The sequence below is a fragment of the Dermochelys coriacea genome, chromosome 13, assembly GCF_009764565.3.
Source record: "Dermochelys coriacea isolate rDerCor1 chromosome 13, rDerCor1.pri.v4, whole genome shotgun sequence".
Classification (NCBI taxonomy): Eukaryota; Metazoa; Chordata; order Testudines; family Dermochelyidae; genus Dermochelys; species Dermochelys coriacea.
Window position 1 is genome coordinate 31,121,496 of NC_050080.1, and position 19,424 is coordinate 31,140,919.

Sequence of the window (19,424 nt, forward strand, 5' to 3'; positions counted from 1 at the left end):
AAGTCTGGGATACACACCTTAACACACTCTAAACCACCTTCACCCAACAAGGATACTCCAGAGAAGTAGAGCATATCATATAATGGGCCACCCAAATACCCCAAGAAAACCTAATTAAATACAGAAAAACCCCATCAAATGTACACTCCTGAGTTGTCACTTACCACGCCACACTGGAAGCCATATGGGGAATCATCAAAAACTACAACCCATATTCAACGAGGAACCCACTCTGAAAGAAGTCTTTCCAGAGTCTCCTCTTCTGGCCTTCAAACAACCCCTCAACCTCTCCAAGATGATCAACAGAAGTAAACTCTCCACAGAACAGGACACACCAACTCAAAGTGGCACCAGACCGTGCCAGAACAAGAGATGTAAAACAGGCAGACTTATCTTCACTGCTACCCCTGCAGCCCAACTTTCAAGATTCACGGATCCTACACATGCTTATCATAACACTGGATGAGTGCACTGGATGAGGTACAACATAAGTGCTCCAGAAACAACTGGTTTCAGAGTAGCAGTCGTCTTAGTCTGTATTCACAAAAAGAAAAGGAGTACTTGTGGCACCTTAGAGACTAACAAATTTATTTGAGCATAAGCTTTCGTGAGCTACAGCTCACTTCATCGGATGCATTCGGTGGAAAATACAGTGGGGAGATTTATATACACACACACAGAGAACATGAAACAATGGGTTTTATCATACACACTGTAAGGCGAGTGATCACTTAAGATGAGCTATTACCAGCACGAGGGGGGGGGGGGAGAAGGAGGAGGAAAACCTTTTATGGTGATAATCAAGGGGGGCCATTTCCAGCAGCTAACAAGAACATCTGGAGGAACAGTGGGGGGTGGGGTGGGGAAGAAATAACATGGGGAAATAGTTTTACTTTGTGTAATGACGCATCCACTCCCAGTCTCTATTCAAGCCTAAGTTAACTGTATCCAGTTTGCAAATTAATTCCAATTCAGCAGTCTCTCATTGGAGTCTGTTTTTGAAGCTTTTTTGTCGAAGGATAGCCACTCTTAGGTCTGTAATCAAGTGACCAGAGAGATTGAAGTGTTCTCCAAATGGTTTTTGAATGTTATAATTCTTGACGTCTGATTTGTGTCCATTCATTCTTTTACATAGAGACTGTCCAGTTTGACTAATGTACATGGCTGAGGGGTATTGCTGGCACATGATGGGATCTATCACATTGGTAGATGCGCAGGTGAACGAGCCTCTGATAGTGTGGCTGATGTGATTAGGCCCTATGATGGTGTCCCCTGAAGAGATGTGGACACAGTTGGCAACGGGCTTTGTTGCAAGGATAGGTTCCTGGGTTAGTGTTTCTGTTGTGTGGTGTGTGATTGCTGGTGAGTATTTGCTTTAGGTTGGGGGGCTGTCTGTAAGCAAGGACTGGCCTGTCTCCCAAGATCTGAGAGAGTGATGGGTTGTCCCTCAGGATAGGTTGTAGATCCTTGATGATGCGTTGGAGAGGTTTTAGTTGGGGGCTGAAGGTGATAGTTAGTGGCGTTCTGTTATTTTCTTTGTTGGGCCTGTCCTGGAGTAGGTGACTTCTGGGTACTCTTCTGCCTCTGTCAATCTGTTTCTTCACTTCAGCAGGTGGGTATTGTAGTTGTAGGAATGCATGATAGAGATCTTGTAGGTGTTTGTCTCTGTCTGAGGGGTTTGAGCAAATGCGGTTATATCGTAGAGCTTGGCTGTAGACAATGGATCGTGTGGTGTGATCTGGATGAAAGCTAGAGGCATGTAGGTAGGAATAGCAGTAAGTAGGTTTCCGATATACGGTGGTGTTTATGTGACCATTGCTTATTAGCACCGTAGTGTCCAGGAAGTGGATCTCTTGCGTGGACTGGTCCAGGCTGAGGTTGATGGTGGGATGGAAATTGTTGAAATCATGGTGGAATTCCTCAAGGGCTTCTTTTCCATGGGTCCAGATGATGAAGATGTCATCCATGTAGCGCAAGTAGAGTAGGGGCATTAGGGGACGAGAGCTGAGGAAGCGTTGTTCTAAGTCAGCCATAAAAACGTTGGCATACTGTGGGGCCATGCAGGTACCCATCGCAGTGCTGCTGATTTGAAGGTATACATTGTCCCCAAATGTGAAATAGTTATGGGTGAGGACAAAGTCACAAAGTTCAGCCACCAGGTTAGCTGTGACATTATCGGGGATACTGTTCCTGACGGCTTGTAGTCCATCTTTGTGTGGAATGTTGGTGTAGAGGGCTTCTACATCCATAGTGGCTAGGATGGTGATTTTAGGAAGATCACCAATGGATTGTAGTTTCCTCAGGAAGTCAGTGGTGTCTCAAAGATAGCTGGGAGTGCTGGTAGCGTAGGGCCTGAGGAAGGAGTCTACATAGCCAGACAATCTTGTTGCCAGGGTGCCAATGCCTGAGATGATGGGGCGTCCAGGATTTCCAGGTTTATGGATCTTGGGTAGCAGACAGAATATCCCAGGTTGGGGTTCCAGGGGTGTGTCTGTGCGGATTTGTTCTTGTGCTTTTTCAGGGAGTTTCTTGAGCAAATGGTGTAATTTCTTTTGGTAATCCTCAATGGGATCAGAGGGTAATGACTATGGGATCAGAGGGTAAACAACTATGTGGGTGAAACCAGAATCGCTATACTCTCAAATGAACTCATACAGGAAAATAATGAAAGACAAAAGCACCCAATCACCTGTGGGCGAACACTATTCACAAAGACAGGTTTCAGAGTAGCAGCCATGTTAGTCTGTATCCACAAAAAGAAAAGGAGTACTTGTGGCACCTGAGAGACTAACAAATTTATTTGAGCATAAGCTTTCGTGAGTTACAGCTCACTTCATCGGATGCATTCAGTGGACAGTCCACTGAATGCATCCGATGAAGTGAGCTGTAACTCACGAAAGCTTATGCTCAAATAAATTTGTTAGTCTCTCAGGTGCCACAAGTACTCCTTTTCTTTTTACTATTCACAAAGCGATCACGTTATATCTGACCTATCAGTCCTCATTCTCAAAACTGCACAATAGTTTCAAAAGACGAGTCTGGGATCTTAAATTCCTAACTCTGCTAAATATTAATAATCAGGGTCTTAATATAGACACTGGACTGATGGCTTATTACAATAATCTGTAACCCACTAACCCCCCTTTTTGTCCCAGACTGCAGGTGTGTTAATGGACCACTTCACCTTGAATGATTCCTTGGAATATGTGCTAATTATTTATGCTAAATTATTTGTTCAATCTTGCATTTATCTGTGACACGCTGAGTGTTTTTCTGGACCTAAAGAAGAGCTCTATGTAGCTCAAAAACTTGTCTCTCTCACCAACAGAAGTTGGACCAATAAACGATATCACCTCGCCCACCTTGTGTTTCTAATGATGTATTGTCAATTCAAATGAAGTTCTGCCATGTGAGTTTTGCTGATCAAGTATAGTTTTGAGGCTCTTGCCACTGCTAGAAGACTATCCCAATTGCACACGTACATGGTAGAATGCAAAAACGTAAGCCCTCAAAAAAGCTTTGCCGAATTTGTACAAACAGCACATTAGAAGAATGCTGCTAAATGTTATACATAAGTTAAATTATACACCATCTCTTCAGAGTTATATATGTGGAAAACAGAGAGGATGTTATTAGGAGAGTGATCCAGAAAAAGTCTTTTATAAAAATATTTAAGCAGACATGTATTAAATGCATTTCAGAAAGATTGATTATGATGTTTTAAGCAGAATCCCAGTGTTGCAGCTCTTTTCCATATTTCTACTATTTCTTCACAGTCAGCTTGTCTTCTTTAAAGTTTCTAACTCTTGCAATTGCAAAGAACCTTCATAATGTAAAATGAAACCCTTAGCTTGCTCATTCAGCCTCAATGAAAAACCTACAAGTAAACAGCTAAGCAGCATCAAATCTATTGAGACACACAGGGAATCAATTAGTGCATCCATAGCTGTGACGGAGAGAAGGTTTGCTGGTGACAGGGCCATTCTGCTGAACTTTCTTGAACTGCAGTCATGTCACATAAAAACCCAAAGAGTGAATTTTTTTCTTTGGGAGCTGTTGCAAGGTAGGATGTAGCTCCCAGTGTTGTTGTAAAAGGGTCAAACTTGGATATTCCAGGGGAGAAGTATCATTTTCAGTAGAACCTCAGAGTTATGAACACCTTGGGAATGGAGGTTGTTTGTAACTCTATAATGTTTTCTTCAGAGTTACAAACATTTCAGTTGTTCTTTCAAAAGTTTATTTAATACAGCTTTGAAACTTTATTATGCAGAAGAAAAAGGCTGCATTACCTTTATTTTTTTTAGTAGTTTATGTTTAATACAGTACTGTACCGTAATTGCTTTTTTTTGGGTCTCTGCTGCTGCATGATTGTGTACTTCTGGTTCCAAACGAAGTGTGTGGTTGACTGGTCAGTTTGTAACTCGGGCATTCCTAACTCTGAAGTTCTACTGTGTCTTATAGAGGAAAGTCATGGAATCTACACATGGTTTACTAACATACACTGAACTCCCTTCCATCTGGGGAGCTGTAGCAATTTTTTCCCCTTGTAATCCAGGAAATTCCTGATGATACACTGGTCTTCACAAGATACTGCCTACGAATAAGGTGCCAGGCCTCTAGCAGACCTAAGAGGTTAGGTGACAGAGCTCTGCACTGCTGCCATCCCACAATAGTGGGCTCTAAAATATTTTTAAAGGGATTAAAGACCACCTAATGAATCTAGAATGAACCAACACTTAATGATGTGGAATATAAAGTGATGATTTGAGTTAACTGCATATAGTCAATGTGTGATCAACGTTAAAAACCCTCAATGTATGAAAGAACACACGAAGTCCACTGAGACCATGCTGCCAAAGAAACAGCTCAGCCCCCAATTCACTGGGAGAAGCCATTTGATAAAAATGAAAACCTTTTAGGACCATGTCTGCTAATGGTGTATAAGTGCTACTTCAAAATACATATCTTCATGTTGCTGCCTTGAGATTGTGGAGCATTGGCATTGTATCTATTTGTGCACACACCTGGCCTATCTGTGGATACAAAGGGAATAACTGTTCGTGGGTGCACATTAAAAATTGGCCCAGAATGTTCAAAATATGCAGACGCAGAGACGGTGATTTAAAACACCAAAATATAAGGAGCACTGTCACCATAACAGGTGAGCTCCTCAGCTGAGGTAGGTCAGTTCATCTCCACTGAAGTCAACAGAGTAAGACCATCTGAGAATCTGCCCCTCGAAGAAAACCCTACACTTCCATTTAAACCTACTCTTGCTAACCACCACCTAAGAACATGATTCCCAAACAAAACACTGTTTACAGAACATTACTGAAGGAGACCAAAGGAATTTTTTAAAAACTGGGTGCATATTCTCTTTTTTGCTTCTTTATGATGAGTATGGCAGGAAGTGGTGGTTTTTTCCTCCTGCTTATTTTATCTCAGAAATTTTATGGAAAGTTAGCTCTGCTCTCCTTTCAGTTTTGCTGGAGAATTTGTTGTGGGTCTCAGAGCTTATTTACTGTGAGCTCCTACATCTTATTGAAGGGTTAAGAATGCTGGATCTTTAAGAAAGGCTTCCTTTAACTGAAATGTTAGGCACAGAAGTTAAATGGGAGTTAACAGACAAAAAGAGAAACAAGGCTGGTGAGGTAATATCTTTTATTGATATTACCTCACCCACCTTGCCTCTCTAATAACCTGGGACTAACATGGCTCCCACTACACTGCATAAAATAGTTTTAAGCAATCTGACTAAAAATCCCTTTCTCCTCTCAGTTATTGGACCTCCATTTCATGACTCTCATCACTTCACTAGTTCTTAAGTTATCAATCTTCCGGCCTAGGCAAATGAGAGTGAGTAATGAAGGATTGTGGGGCAGTGGGGAACTAGCTAGAGCCCTCACTTTTTCATTTTTGGACACTTGTGAAGATTTTTTTAGGCACAGATTTTTGTAAAGAAAGTGAGTGGTTTATGTGGGTTAGTCAACTTAACTCTTTTCAAACTCTCTTTCTGTTGGGGAATTTCCCTGTCTTTTCAATGAATGCCAAAAGTTTAAGTCAGTTTGTCAATAAAGCCTGACAGAGAGGAGTCCTGTTCAAACAGATTTCTGCCTTCAAGTCCCCTCTTCATGCCCTCCCCAAGTACCCTGTTCCCCCTTATATATCTATGCCCTCTTACCTCCTGAATTTCCTTTCAGCCTCCCACAGCCCCCACCCATTCTGAGACCAGGGAACACAGCTCCATGACATCCCTTTAAGTCCCTACAATTCCAAATCCATATCCCCCCATCCTAACCCCATTTTCATAGGTCCCGCAGGTGGCTCCATTTACCCCAATCCCCTACATCTTCACCACCACCAATGCATTTCACCCTGTTCTCCTACCCCTCACCCTACTCTCCATGCCTTCTCACCTCTAGTAATGCTACTTGGAGTCAGCCAGAAGTTAGTTTATGTGTGTAGGATTTCAAGCTGACTGCATTTCTTTAAACCTAGAAATATACACATGAAAAAGTACCCAAGAACAGGTGGTTTATGTGTGCAAGCCTTCTAGCACAAAACAGCAAGAATTTAATTTACCTGTAATCTTCCCTCCATTAAACAGGAACAGCACAGATTCTCTCACCTTTTCATCCATCATGTCAGGATGTTCAGTGAGCCAGACACAGAGGCACTGAAATGCTGCAACGATCATGGAGTGAAGATCTCTAGAGTGGAATGGAGCTGGACGGCTGCATTGGTACACAATGTAACTGCATACTGAACTAACAGCTCGCTTGCTGTCAGTTGAATCAACCATCACCTTCACCTAAGTAAAGCAAGCAGCGGAGACACTATGAGCTGAGAATTTCTTCAGGAACTCTTTCAGAGAAGAGAAAACTTGTTTTAGTGCTTCTAAATGCTAAGAAATACAAAAACATTTCAGCGCTGCTCTCTGATATACATGAAAGCACTGTGAGTAAGACAGGTTTAATATAATGCTGATATGCAATGGAACACAAAAGTTACAGTGAAGAGATCGTGCAAGAATCCTACCACAGTATGTACTGGTTTGCATCTAAAGAACAGAGGACACCAATTGGTTTACTAGGGGACTTGCTGCAAGTTGGATTTCTGCTTAGCTTCCTTATTTTGGAACTTACAGGTTGTCAGCTCTCTCTTGCAGGTAATTGGACCTATCCACTTGTCAGATGTTAGCGATGCCAAACCCAGACAACTCTCTCTTTTGTGTGACTTCACTCCAACAATGGAACTCTCTGCTCTGAGCCTTCAGTTAACATTGCAGCTTTCTCCCAGGAAAAGAGGAAGTGAAAGGAAAGCAGTCAGTGGAGCAGATCCTTTCAGCAATAATTACTTTGCTTCTTCTGCCAGGCCCCTCTCTGACTAATTAGTGGGAAACTCCCCAACATATAAATGGGAAGGAACTTCTGGCCTGGAAGGACAACCATGGAGCCAGAGCCCAAGATCTTGGAAGCTAGTAAACAGTACCACAAACTGGGGGGCAAAGGTTGGCTTGATAAAGAGTTAAAGATGAAGAACTGTCCTCCTTTCCTCCCTCCTCTCAAATTGGATTGCTCTAGCCAAATCAACCCTCTTGGATTCCCCTACTCCCTGTAATTTAGCCACACTTTAGAACATGTAACAAGGCAGTCCCTGGTACCTAGAGCAAGGAGCTAGAATTCCTGGCCTCAGACAGTACTTTGCCTGCTAGTGTATACATCTACATCATGCCTCTGGTGGTGGGGACACGGCTCTGAGCCCAGAGACAGGCAGCCTTTCCTCCATTCCAGAGCTGGATGCCACAGAGTGGGGCCGCAGTTAGAGACTGTCTCAATGACAAGCAGGTTGAAGGGGTAAGTCTGGTGCCTCCCAATTCTCCAACTATTCTGAAGGCTGTTCTCAGGTAATCACTAGAGAGGATTTTGCAACAGACTTCCCAATGGCACTCTGACAGTTTTTCCTATGGTGAATTTAGATTCTCACAGAGGCTGGGATTTTTATTTATTTATTTATTGAGTACTAAACAGTTTTAGTGCTGTCCAAGAACAAGTTGGGGCAGATCCTAGCCAAAGAGCTTATTGTCATTTATTATGCAAGGACTTCATTGACATTATGTACACGGGGACGTCTGGATGGAGGTCACTAGCTGACTACAGAAGGTGACAGCGGCACCAGAACAGTAAGGAGAATGGCTGCTCTGTGGGGCGGAGACCTCAGGCAGTAGACAGTGCTCCACCCTCACCCAGTCCATCAAGGTCAAGAACCAGTATGCTGTACTGGCAACAGAAGGAGATGATCAGACTCATGGCTAAGAAAGAGAGACTCCATCTCCCCTGAGGCTGGGAGATTCAGGGCCACCACCCCTAAGAGGAGGCAACATAGGGTGCTGGTGATGGGGATCTCCTCCACCCGCCCTTCGGAAGGGGATGGAGGCATCTATCTACTGACCTGACCTGTCATCCCAGGAAGTTGCTGCCTGCCTAGAGCCTGCATCCAAGACATTACAGAAAGATTGCCAAGGCTCATCTGTCTCTCTAATGCTCTCTTATTAGTGGGCACTAATAATAATAATGCCAGATGTAACACTGAGCAGATCTGTAGTGACTACAGGGCTCGTGGAGCCAGGGTGAAGGAGTCACGCGTCTAGATGGTATTCTCATCCATTATCACAGTTAAGGGTAAGGGCCTAGGCAGGGACAGATGCATTCTGGAGATGAACACGTGCCTGCACAGATGGCATTGACAGGAGAGCTTTGGCTTCCTTGACCATGGGATTGTGCTCCAGGACGGAGAATGGCTGGGAAAGATGGGGTCCACTGCCCAAGAAGGGGAAGGGCATCTTTGCACACTGGATTAGACAACCTAGTGAGGAGGGCTTTAAATTAGATTCAAAGGGGCAAGTGACAATTGCCCAAAGGTAGGTACAAAAAAGATGGTTTGATAGACAGCTGGAAGTTTTTTGGGGGTATGGGGAATGGTAAGTTACAGTAGGGTCATAGGAGTAATAAAAGGGGAATACAGTGGGGGGAAATCTGCTTATCTTCTGGACTGCAGCAGGGAATGCCAAAATCCAGGCAAGTGGATTGATCCAACTACTCAACTGGGAAGAGGGGAGGAGCAGCAAGCCCATTAGCTTCAGACTGAGGAGCAGAAATACAAGTTTCAAAAAGAAAGATACTATTATTTCCTTATTAAAAATACAATCTGTATGTTTTCAGTTTACAAGAGTGATTGTTTCCTGGACAGAATGGAAGGGGAAAAGCGGGGTGTGGCCTTTACAGAAAGGATTTTTAAATGGGCTCATTGCCCCGGTAGATTTTCCAAGGCAGTGAACTGCCCTGGAACTGGGGTGGTAGCCTTTTAAACCAAGGATTTCTCATTAAAACCTGAATGCGTTATACAATTATCTAGGCCAGGAAATCATTCCAGGAATAGCAGCAAGACATGCTTCATATTTCAATCAGCAGAACCACTGTTTCTTTTTGTAGGACATCTTGTGGCTAGATAGAATCTCTGAATTATTTAAAACCAAAACAAGTGAAACTTCAGCTCTCACCTTTGCCAATCCAGAAAGAAGCTCTAATGCAGCTAGTGAGATACTCATGTCCTGTCTCCACTGTGAGTTGAGTCTTTGTGTTACCAGGTGAATACTGCGAATCAGTAGTCCAGCCGCTGTATCTGTATTAAGAGCTAGGATATAATCCCAATACCACATCCCACAGGGAGGGAAAATAACTAAGCATTAGTAACAATAAGCAAAGCAATCCATCAGGCACAGGCCAAAGCAACCACAATAAGCACAGAAAACAAAATTACATACACCTCAGAAGCTAGCAATTTAGTGAATTTCACATGGATTAATTAACTAATTGGTTTATAACTCCAGCATGTTATATATCTAAATCAGACTAGCCTCTACTCTCAAACCAGACACTCTGTATACATATATACACATATTTTATTGGATTTGCCAGTTGAATGTCATTAGACTAATTCATCTGAAAACACATTTAAGGTGGCCACTGCATGCTGCATATTACTAGCTACTACATTTAAACTGTGGAACAGTGGAATGGCTAAAAGCAGGTTTACTTTATACAGAAACTTTTCGCTATAGTGTTTAAGTTTTTGTAAGAGTTTATAGTTTGAGTATTCATAACTTCAACTAATTCAGTCATTAATATGATGTACAAATATTATACAGCGTTCTACTTAAAATATATATGCTGAAAATTACTATAGCATTTCGTAGAGATTAGCTCCAATAACTGAGAAAATTAATCCTGGAAAAAAAAGATGCAACGGCACTACAATTATTTCCAGACATTTGATTTTCCTGCACCACAGGCTTGAAATTAAATGGTATGTTTTCAGTATCTGCTGTCTTTATAATTTCATATTTGAGGGTCATTTAGGTTGAATTTTTAAAATCTGGAGTAGGAGAGAAAAAAAAACTGATTTCAGAAATGAAAGGTGTTGGGACTGGAGCACCCACAGAAAAAAAGTTAGTGGATGCTTAGCACCCACCGGCAGCCAACTCCCCTCTTCATCCCCTCCTTCCCCCCCCCAGCGCCTCCCGTCCATCAACTCTTCCCCTCTCTCACAGCGCCCCCTCAGCTGTTCCACAGTGTGCAGGAGGTGCTGGGGGGAGAGGGAGGAGGCAGAACTGGGCAGGAAGAGGCAGGGCAGGGGTGGGAGCTTGGGAGAGGGATGGGATGGGGGTAGGGGTGGGGCCTGGGGCGGAGGGGGGTTTGAGCATTCCTGGAGCCCAGAGGAAGCAGGTGCCTGTGACTAAGAGGGACAGGAGAATTATGATGGAAAAAAGAAATCTTGATTAAGAATACGTATCACATTTAAAAAAAAAAAACCCAGTAATTCTTAGTAAGACATTCTTTGGAACAGTAGTGACAGAACTCAAGTATCAGCTATAGTTAAAATTTGAAAACAGACCATCCTGATTCTTTTGAACTTTCCTTAGAGGCTCCAGATGAAAATTTAAAAAAAACCTGCTTTTATGAACTTCCCAAATTATGTTTCTATTTTGAACACTATATTTTGTCTGTATAGCGTACAAGAACCCAATAAAACGAATGCTAATACTGCTAAAATGTCTTTGGCCAAAACATTATGGAAGTCAGTCTTTAGACTGTATCAGTTACAGAATTCAGTAACTGATTCATAGAAGAAAGGTCACTATGAACCCTACAAACAGATACTTTGAATAAGACATGCCAAAAACACTTGTCTCAGTGCAAACTCATACCAATTAAAACATGCATATTAAAAACAAACTCATGTGCTGAAAAAGCAGCATTCATATACCAATTAAGCCATTTCCAGACAAAACTGAAATACTGCAGAGATAGAATTCAACAGCTGACAAGAAACTTAGAGCATACATTGATTTCCCCTGCCATTGAAGTCAACGGCAAAACTCATCTTCAATGGTGTAGGACCTGGCCCCTAGAATGTACATCTTCAGTAGACACCATACTAAGGTGGTCTGTTCTCAGATATATCTGGTTAACATTAGTGATTTAATGAAAGACCGACAAGTGGGAATCCAGGCTTTCACTCAACTCAGCTGGATCACCGCATACAGATTTAGTACAGGGTGGATTTTATTATAAGGTCAAACAAACGCCAAACAACATCAAATTAAAGCAAACAAAATTTTAACATATTATATCAAGTGGTCTGTGTAGCTGATGTCCCATTTTATAGGAACAATTAATTTTCAAACCAGAATCCTTTTAAAACTATGATTTAAGAAGGGCAGATCATCAATTTGCATAAATTGTCACACCTACACCAAAATCAATGGAACTATGACAATTTACACTATCTGAGGATCTGCCCCAGTATCAGCTGCGAACCAGAGGACTGAAAACATACATTACAAAAATAAGCAATTTATTAACTTTTCCCATTTTTCATAAGCTTTCAAGCTCATTTTACTATTATAAGATTACTAACAAAACATTTATAACAGGACAGAGCTAATAGATAAATACATATAGGAGCAAAATTTAGCAATTAATGCCAGATCCAAAGGGCTACCCACAATATCCATCACCTCTGGTTGAAAATATCCATGAAGTTTCATATATCTAAAGATCTCATTAAGTCAAACACAACCTGGAAAGGAGTTTTGTAAAATTGGGATATTATGGCAATTAAAAAAAAAAAGTTTAACTCCTTACCATAATCTCTTAGAAGTGCTTGTGCTGGTCTCTCACTATCTGGAGTTGTGGGTTCTGTGCTTCCTCCACTTGCTGTACTAATGCCACTATTAGTGCGACGGTGGCTTTTCAAAAGGTTATTTTCGCCACCATTCTGTAGATTGAAATCAGCATGAATGAGGGCGAAGACTGTATAGGTTAGTGTTTTGCATAATTGAAAACACTCTTAGAAGATGTACTTAGAAGAATAAAAAGGCGAAACCTAATGGAATCAGCTTAGATATCTTGGAAAAGTATGTATAATATAGTAATTACAATACACTAAAAAAGTTCAGCTTTAATACAAAAAACTCACCGTTTCCATCTGACAGCCAATGGCTTCTAAAAGTGCGGAGTCTTGAACAATATTTAACATTGCTCCTGCAACATTTAAAACACAATAAGGTGGTGAACTGCTTACAGTTCAAATGTGTGAAAAACAGTGTGTGTGCTGCTTAAAAAAAAACCTACAAAAATGTGTCAGTGCTCACTTTTATAAACGATCTGTTTAAGGGTTTATGATAGCCACAAGAATTTGCTTCAGACTCTGAAATTCAACACAGAGGGTGATAGATTACCTCAGATTTTGCTGTAAATTATTTTAAATTCACTTGGATTGACAGAGAGGTTCTTTATGCTCCTCTCAACTCAGAAAGGCCTTTGTCTTTTAATAAAGCTTTTTTGTTTTTAAATCTTAACTCATTTTTAAATTAAAAACTCCCTGAACTCAACTCCGAAAAAGCAGTCTACTTTGCAAGCACAGAAAGTATGGAGATGGGATTGTTTTTTATGCACTGCACACACTATGAAACCTTTACAAGGACAAGGCACCAGACACTGATTTAAAAGGAGCTGGGCATGGAGTGTCTTACTATGTGTATGTATAGCACCTAGTTCAGTGGGTCCTGATCTTGACTGTCTTCTAGGTTTTACAACAGTCCTAGTGACAGATAAATACAACTACATGTTCAGAAGGCCCAATGAGCTAGCTGTGCGGACACAGTATCTATGATTCCCCATCTGTAAAATGGGGATAATACTTACTAAACATCACTGAGACAACTAAAATTGTCCATCGGAATGCTTTCACGGTGAAAAGTGTAATGCAAGTGATTTCTTAAGCAAAAGAATTTAAGGCTAGAACTTTGTCTCTTTCTGCTTGCATAGCGGCACACAATTATTTAAGTCCTACATGATCCCTGGTAGTTTGCACAGTATTCTGCTCTATGATACTGAGAACTCAAATCCTAGAGTTCAGGGTTTTTCTTATAATCCAGCATAAAACAAAACAAAAAAATAAATAAATACATTCAAATAACCTAGTATCATTTGAGTGTTGTTGGGGTCTGTTTCAGTTTGCAAAGCTCCTATTAGTATATTCACAAGCCTCAACTTCAAGGATAGGAAGGTTACTGGTTTATCATATGATAAGCTGTCGTCATTGCTGAATTTTCCTTCCAGGACAACCTGAAGAAAGAATATATTTCCTTTAATATCAATTAGCATAGAGATGGATTTGATCATGTCAGAGTACTTGCATCTGTTATTTGATTACTTTTACAATTTAAGTAAATTTAACTAACCCAAAATGAAAGTATTTAACTCTCTACAGCATTACCAACATCTGTGATGTACCATAGTATTTCCTCTGTAAGTGAAGAGCTGGATATAAGAAAGTCAGTGCTAAATGGAGCAGTTAACTAGATAGCAAAATTGGGCTTGGTATAATTGCAACATAACAAAGAAAGCAGAGTAAGTCAAACATAACCCAATTCTCTCCTTCCTCGGAGGATGGAGGAACCTTGTGGATATCTAAGATATTCAGACTTTGAATATCATTAAACTAAACTGGCCTGACATCACACTTGAGCACAGTAATATCCTAACCTACACATTTCTTCCCTCTCTCCACAAGTACATCCCCTATTGCCATAATTTCTTACTCTGAGGATGGAGGGACATCTCTTGGGAACCTCTATGAAGGCTGTTCTTATATTAGCCAGACAGAATGCTGGAAAGCAGGGTGTGCCATCTGCTTTCAATTCCCCTACAGCCCCTGAAGAGCTGAGCTTGCTGCTTCAACAGCCCTAACAATCTGGAAGAAAGACCAAACCTGTACCCTTTTGTGCAGAGGACAAACCGCAGGACCACTGAGTCAGCTCTGCAACTTCACGTGTAATATGAACATGGATTATTTCTGAAAAATGCTGACAAAATACATAAAATCTCACAGAAAACAATCATGATAATTCATTACCTCAGATTTTATGGTCCCAAAATGATGAGGCAGAGGCAACAATGACAGCAAAATATTGATAGAGGATCTTCTCAGCTCTGTAGGGTTTACATAGGTTTTAAACTTTGAGAGCTCTCTGCCAATAAGAAAAAGCATTAGAAAGGTAATCAACTTTTCACAGGAGTTTAGAATTAAATTTAATTCCATACTGATTAAATTTGGAGGCACAAGAACCCTAACAAAGAGCACACAGTATAATATGGTAGCTGTTTCACTTTGGGTTTAGAAGCCTTACTTTGTGTTATCAATGATCGGACTTTGAATTCATGTATGTCATGAGTGATTTTCTTTTTAACAGAAAGGTGCATCTGTAGCTCTGGCTTCAGCATAACAACCTAGGACTTTAGACTCTTCATTTTAGTGCCAGGCTTTAAGAATTCAAGCTTTAGAGACAGAAAGACCGTCAAGCTAGTCCTCCAACTGCAACATGAAACAGTCCAACAGCTTGATATACAATGCAGTAATCAGCTAATAAGCTCCACAGAACCTTGGTAAGTGTCATGATTTCATTTTCAGTGAGTTCAAATGAAGCTTATCTACCCCAAACAAGAACACACATCCTTCCATGACTGGTTTTTAAAATGCAGTTTGAAACCCATCCATTAAGCCCTTCCAGTCTCACCACCATTTCACACCTACCATTTTCAATAGCATGTCATCTCATACTAGTCCAACAGAATGTTTTACCAGGACTAAGAGGACTGAGTATTTTATGAGGTGCCCACCCAGCAGCTGAGTGTACACTCTTTGGTACTTAAGAGCTAGACAAGGAATACAGCAGCAAATATTTCCCTCTAAACCATTCATACACTATATTTTAAAACTAAGGTAACCAGTTGTGCATAGGCATACAGTCACACACACAACGTGTTAGCTATGTAAGGTATGGCATCTGTTGCCCAAGACCTAGAAACAGGAATCTCCTTTTACGAAGACAAGACAAATTGCCTCTTCAAATCAAACTGAAGGGAGAAAAAAAAAAAGCATGTGACATGGTTTTAATCTGTACTTTCCTTGTTGAGCCAGAACAAGGCTCTTTAGCCTCCACTCTAATCTAATCTAACATTCAAACCCAATGTGATTGCGCATACAATCGAAAAATAGGGGCATGAGACATTTAACCTCTTACACTGAACTGCCCAGAAGGAATAAAAACACTTCTGTGAGTAAATACAGAGATATACACTATATTTCAAATACAGAAATTTGGTTAAAAGCGCTTTAAGCCCTTTGGCAAAGTCAAAGACATGCTAAAAATAGGACCCAACAAGGGAACCCATGATTGAGAATGTGCACTTAGCCTTTGGGAGAGGATAACTGTGCTTCTGAATGGTAGTTTAGGAGCAATATGTACAGCAGGGAGATTCACCCCATTTTCCATTAAATGCCACTTCCTTTTTAGCAAGAGGTGCTCCCCTTATCCTGTGCCACATACTCTCATAGAATCATAGAAGGTTAGGGTTGGAAGAGACCTCAGGAGGTCATCTAGTCCAACCCCCTGCTCAAAGCAGGACGAATACCAACTAAATCATCCCAGGGCTTTGTCAAGCTGGGCCATAAAAACCTCTAAGGATGGAGATTCCATCACCTCCCTAGGTAACCCATTCCAGTGCTTCACCACCCTCCTAGTGAACTAGTTTTTCCCCTAATATCCAACCTAGACCTCCCCCATTGCAATTTGAGACCATTGCTCTTTGTTCTGTCATCTGCCACCATTGAGAACAGCCGAGCTCCATCATCTTTGGAACCCCCCCTTCAGGTAGTTAAAGGCTGCTATCAAATCCCCCCTCACTTTTCTCTTCTGCAGACTAAGAAAGCCCAGGTCCCTCACCCTCTCCTCATAAGTCATGTGCCCCAAATTCATCAGATTCCTTTTTGCCCAATCCTCCAATTTGTTTAGGCCACTCTGGACCCTATCCCTACCCTCCAGTGCATCTACTTCTACCCCCATCTTAGTGTCATCCATGAACTTGCTAAGGTTGCAACCCATCCCATCATCCAGATCATTAATGAAGATGTTGAACAAAACCCACCCCAGGACCAACCCTTGGGGCACTCCGCTTGATACCAGCTGCCAACTAGACATCGAGCGGTTGATCACTACTCATTGAGCCCGAAAAATCAAGCCAGCTTTCTATCCACCTTATAGTTCATTCATCCAATCCATACTACTTTAACTTGTTGGCAAGAATACTGTGGGAGACCGTATCAAAAAACTTTGCTAAAGTCAAGGTATATCACGTCCACTGCTTTCTCCATATCCACAGAGCCAGTTATCTCATCATAGAAGTCAATCAGGTTGGTGAGGCAGGACTTGCCCTTGGTGAATTCATGTTGACTGTTCCTGATCACCTTCCTCTCCTCCAATTGCTTCAAAATGGATTCCTTGAGGACCTGCTCCTTGATTTTTCCAGGGACTGAGGTGAGGCTGTAGTTCCTCCAATTCTCCTCTTTCTCTTTTTTAAAGATGGCACTATTTTTGTCTTTTTCCAATAATCCAGGACCTCCCCCGACTGCCAAAAATTTTCAAAGATAATGGCCAATGGCTTTGCAATCACATCAGCCAACTCCCTCAGCACCGTCAGATGCATTGCTTCCAGCTCCATGGACTTGTGCATATCCAGCTTTTCTAAATAGTCTTTAAGCTGTTCTTTCCCCACTGAGGGCTGCTCACCTCCTCTCCATACTGTGCTGCCCTGTACAGGAGTCCGGGAGCTGACCTTGTCTGTGAAGACTGAGGCAAAAAAAAAAGAAAAAAAAAAAGCATGGAGTACTTCAGCTTTTTCCACATCATCTGTCACTAGGTTGCCATTCAGTCAGGGTCCCACACTTTCCCTGACCTTCTTCTTGTTGTGAACATACCTGTAGAAACCCTTCTTGTTACCATTTACATGCCTTGCTAGCTGAATCTCCAATTGTGCTTTGGCCTTCTTGATTACGCCCCTGCATACTCGAGCAAAATCAATATACTTCTCCCTAGTCATCTGTTCAAGTTTCCACTTCTTATGAGCTTCTTTTTTGTGTTTAAGCAGACTGAAGATTTGTTAAGCCAAGCTGGTTGCCTGCCATATTTGTTATTCGTTCTGCACATCAGGATGGTTTGTTCCTGCACCCTCAATAAGGCTTCTTTAAAATACAGCCAGCTCTCCTGGACACCTTTCCCCTTCACATTAGCCTCTCAGGGGATCCTGCCCATCAGTTCCCTGAGAGAGTCAAAGTCTGCTTTTCTGAAGTCCAGGGTCTGTATTCTGCTGCTCTCCTTTCTTCCTTTTGTCAGGATCCTGAACTTGACCTTTTCATGAGCATTGCTGCCCAGGTTGCCACCCACTTCTATTTGCCCTACCAACTCTTCCCTGTTTGTGAGCAGGAGGTCAAGAGGAGTACAGCCCCTAGTTGGTTCCTCCAGCACTTGCACCAGGAAGTTGTCCCCAACATTCTCCATAAACTTCCTAGATTGTCTGTGCTCTACTGTATTGCTCTCCAGCAGATATCAGGGTGATTGAAATCCCCCATGAGAACCAGGGCCTGTGATCTGGAAACTTCTGTTAGTTGTCTGAAGAAAGCCTCATCTACCTCATTCTCCTGATCCGGTTGTCTAATGCAGACACCCACCATGACATCAGCCTTGTTGTTCTTGCCTCTAAACTTAACCCAAAAACTCTCAACAGGCTTTTCTCCAGTTTCATACTGGAGCTTTGAGCCATCATAGTGCTCTCTTACATACAGAGCAGTATGATTGCTCAGAGCTCCATTATGAGCTCTGCTGCACAATAGGTCTAAACATGTATGACTTGCCCCATCCTTGTCATGGTTCAGTTCACACACATGGGTTGAAATCTTGGCCCCACTGAAGTCAATGGCAGTTTTACCATTGACTTCAATAAGGCCAGGATTTCACCATGGGTATTTAGACAAGTGAACTGATGTATCCGGTATCACGCAGAGACAGAGCACCCTGAAAACAGAAACAGCACCGTCACAAACTACTACACTTACTACTTGTGAAACCAACCCAGTACTATCAATGATGTTAAGGAAGCTGTTTGCATGCACATTGAGCCAGTTAGAAATTGCCTAGGAAAATATTGTGGCAAAATACCTTGTTCACCTCAGTAGGCTCAGTCCTTTTTAGCCTTGGAGACTCAGGTTTGGGGCAAGGTGAATCCTTATAGGTGGCCCAGGGTCCTACTACTCCTCTCCTCAGTCAGTCCCTTGTACTTGTTTTCCTTCCCTTCTGGGGAGCGAGTGCAGCCTCCCTACCGGGAAGGTCTGGCTCCCCAAAAGGGAAGGAAAACTGAACCTGGGCTGAACCTTATTGCATCCGATGAAGTGAGCTGTAGCTCACGAAAGCTTATGCTCTAATAAATTTGTTAGTCTCTAAGGTGCCACAAGTACTCCTTTTCTTTTTGCGAATACAGACTAACACGGCTGCTACTCTGAAACCTGTCATTATTGCCCAGTGGTTCTCTCTCCTCAGTGGATAGGGAGGGGCCTTTTAATCCCCTGGGACTAATTACTACCCCCCTTTTGTAGCTGTTTGTCCTGGGTTTATCACAATATCTTTAGATTAATTTTTTTCCAGTAGCAAATACCAGGTAAATTCTCCTGCTCAGAGTTAAGACCTTTCCCAGGCCAAAAGGAACAGCAGCTCAAAATTTCACAAGGAATAGATTTACAGAATAGTTCTTTTACATGACTTCAGGGTAACAGCAATATTTATTAATATCTAAGAAAAAGAGTAGAAAGCCTGCACTGAACAACATGAAAGATTATTAACTATTTGTCAACATGTCATAGACATATAGACTCGTGGACATAAGGCTCAAGTAAAGTTTTATGATGTAAGGAGCTGTGCCCTATTCTTTACCATATTCAAATCAAGTTTATTTTTTATATACCAAAAC

General features: G+C 41.7%; 1 protein-coding gene across 13 annotated transcripts in view; it reads right to left on the reverse strand.

Moving 5' to 3' along the window:
* The window catches only part of RALGAPB (Ral GTPase activating protein non-catalytic subunit beta), a 131,736-nt gene that overhangs the window by 31,271 nt on the left and 81,041 nt on the right, over positions 1-19,424 (reverse strand). For 9 of the 13 annotated variants that reach the window (XM_038369405.2, XM_038369404.2, XM_038369402.2 and 6 more), the window contains 6 exons: positions 14,482-14,596; positions 13,544-13,691; positions 12,541-12,605; positions 12,207-12,339; positions 9,560-9,693; positions 6,629-6,811 (listed from right to left, as the gene is read on the reverse strand). In XM_038369405.2, coding sequence (XP_038225333.1) covers positions 6,629-6,811; positions 9,560-9,693; positions 12,207-12,339; positions 12,541-12,605; positions 13,544-13,691; positions 14,482-14,596 — 778 coding nt within the window. The remainder of the gene's footprint in view (positions 1-6,628; positions 6,812-9,559; positions 9,694-12,206; positions 12,340-12,540; positions 12,606-13,543; positions 13,692-14,481; positions 14,597-19,424) is intronic. The other 4 variants (XM_038369407.2, XM_038369406.2, XM_038369403.2 and 1 more) reach the window with 1 other exon arrangement.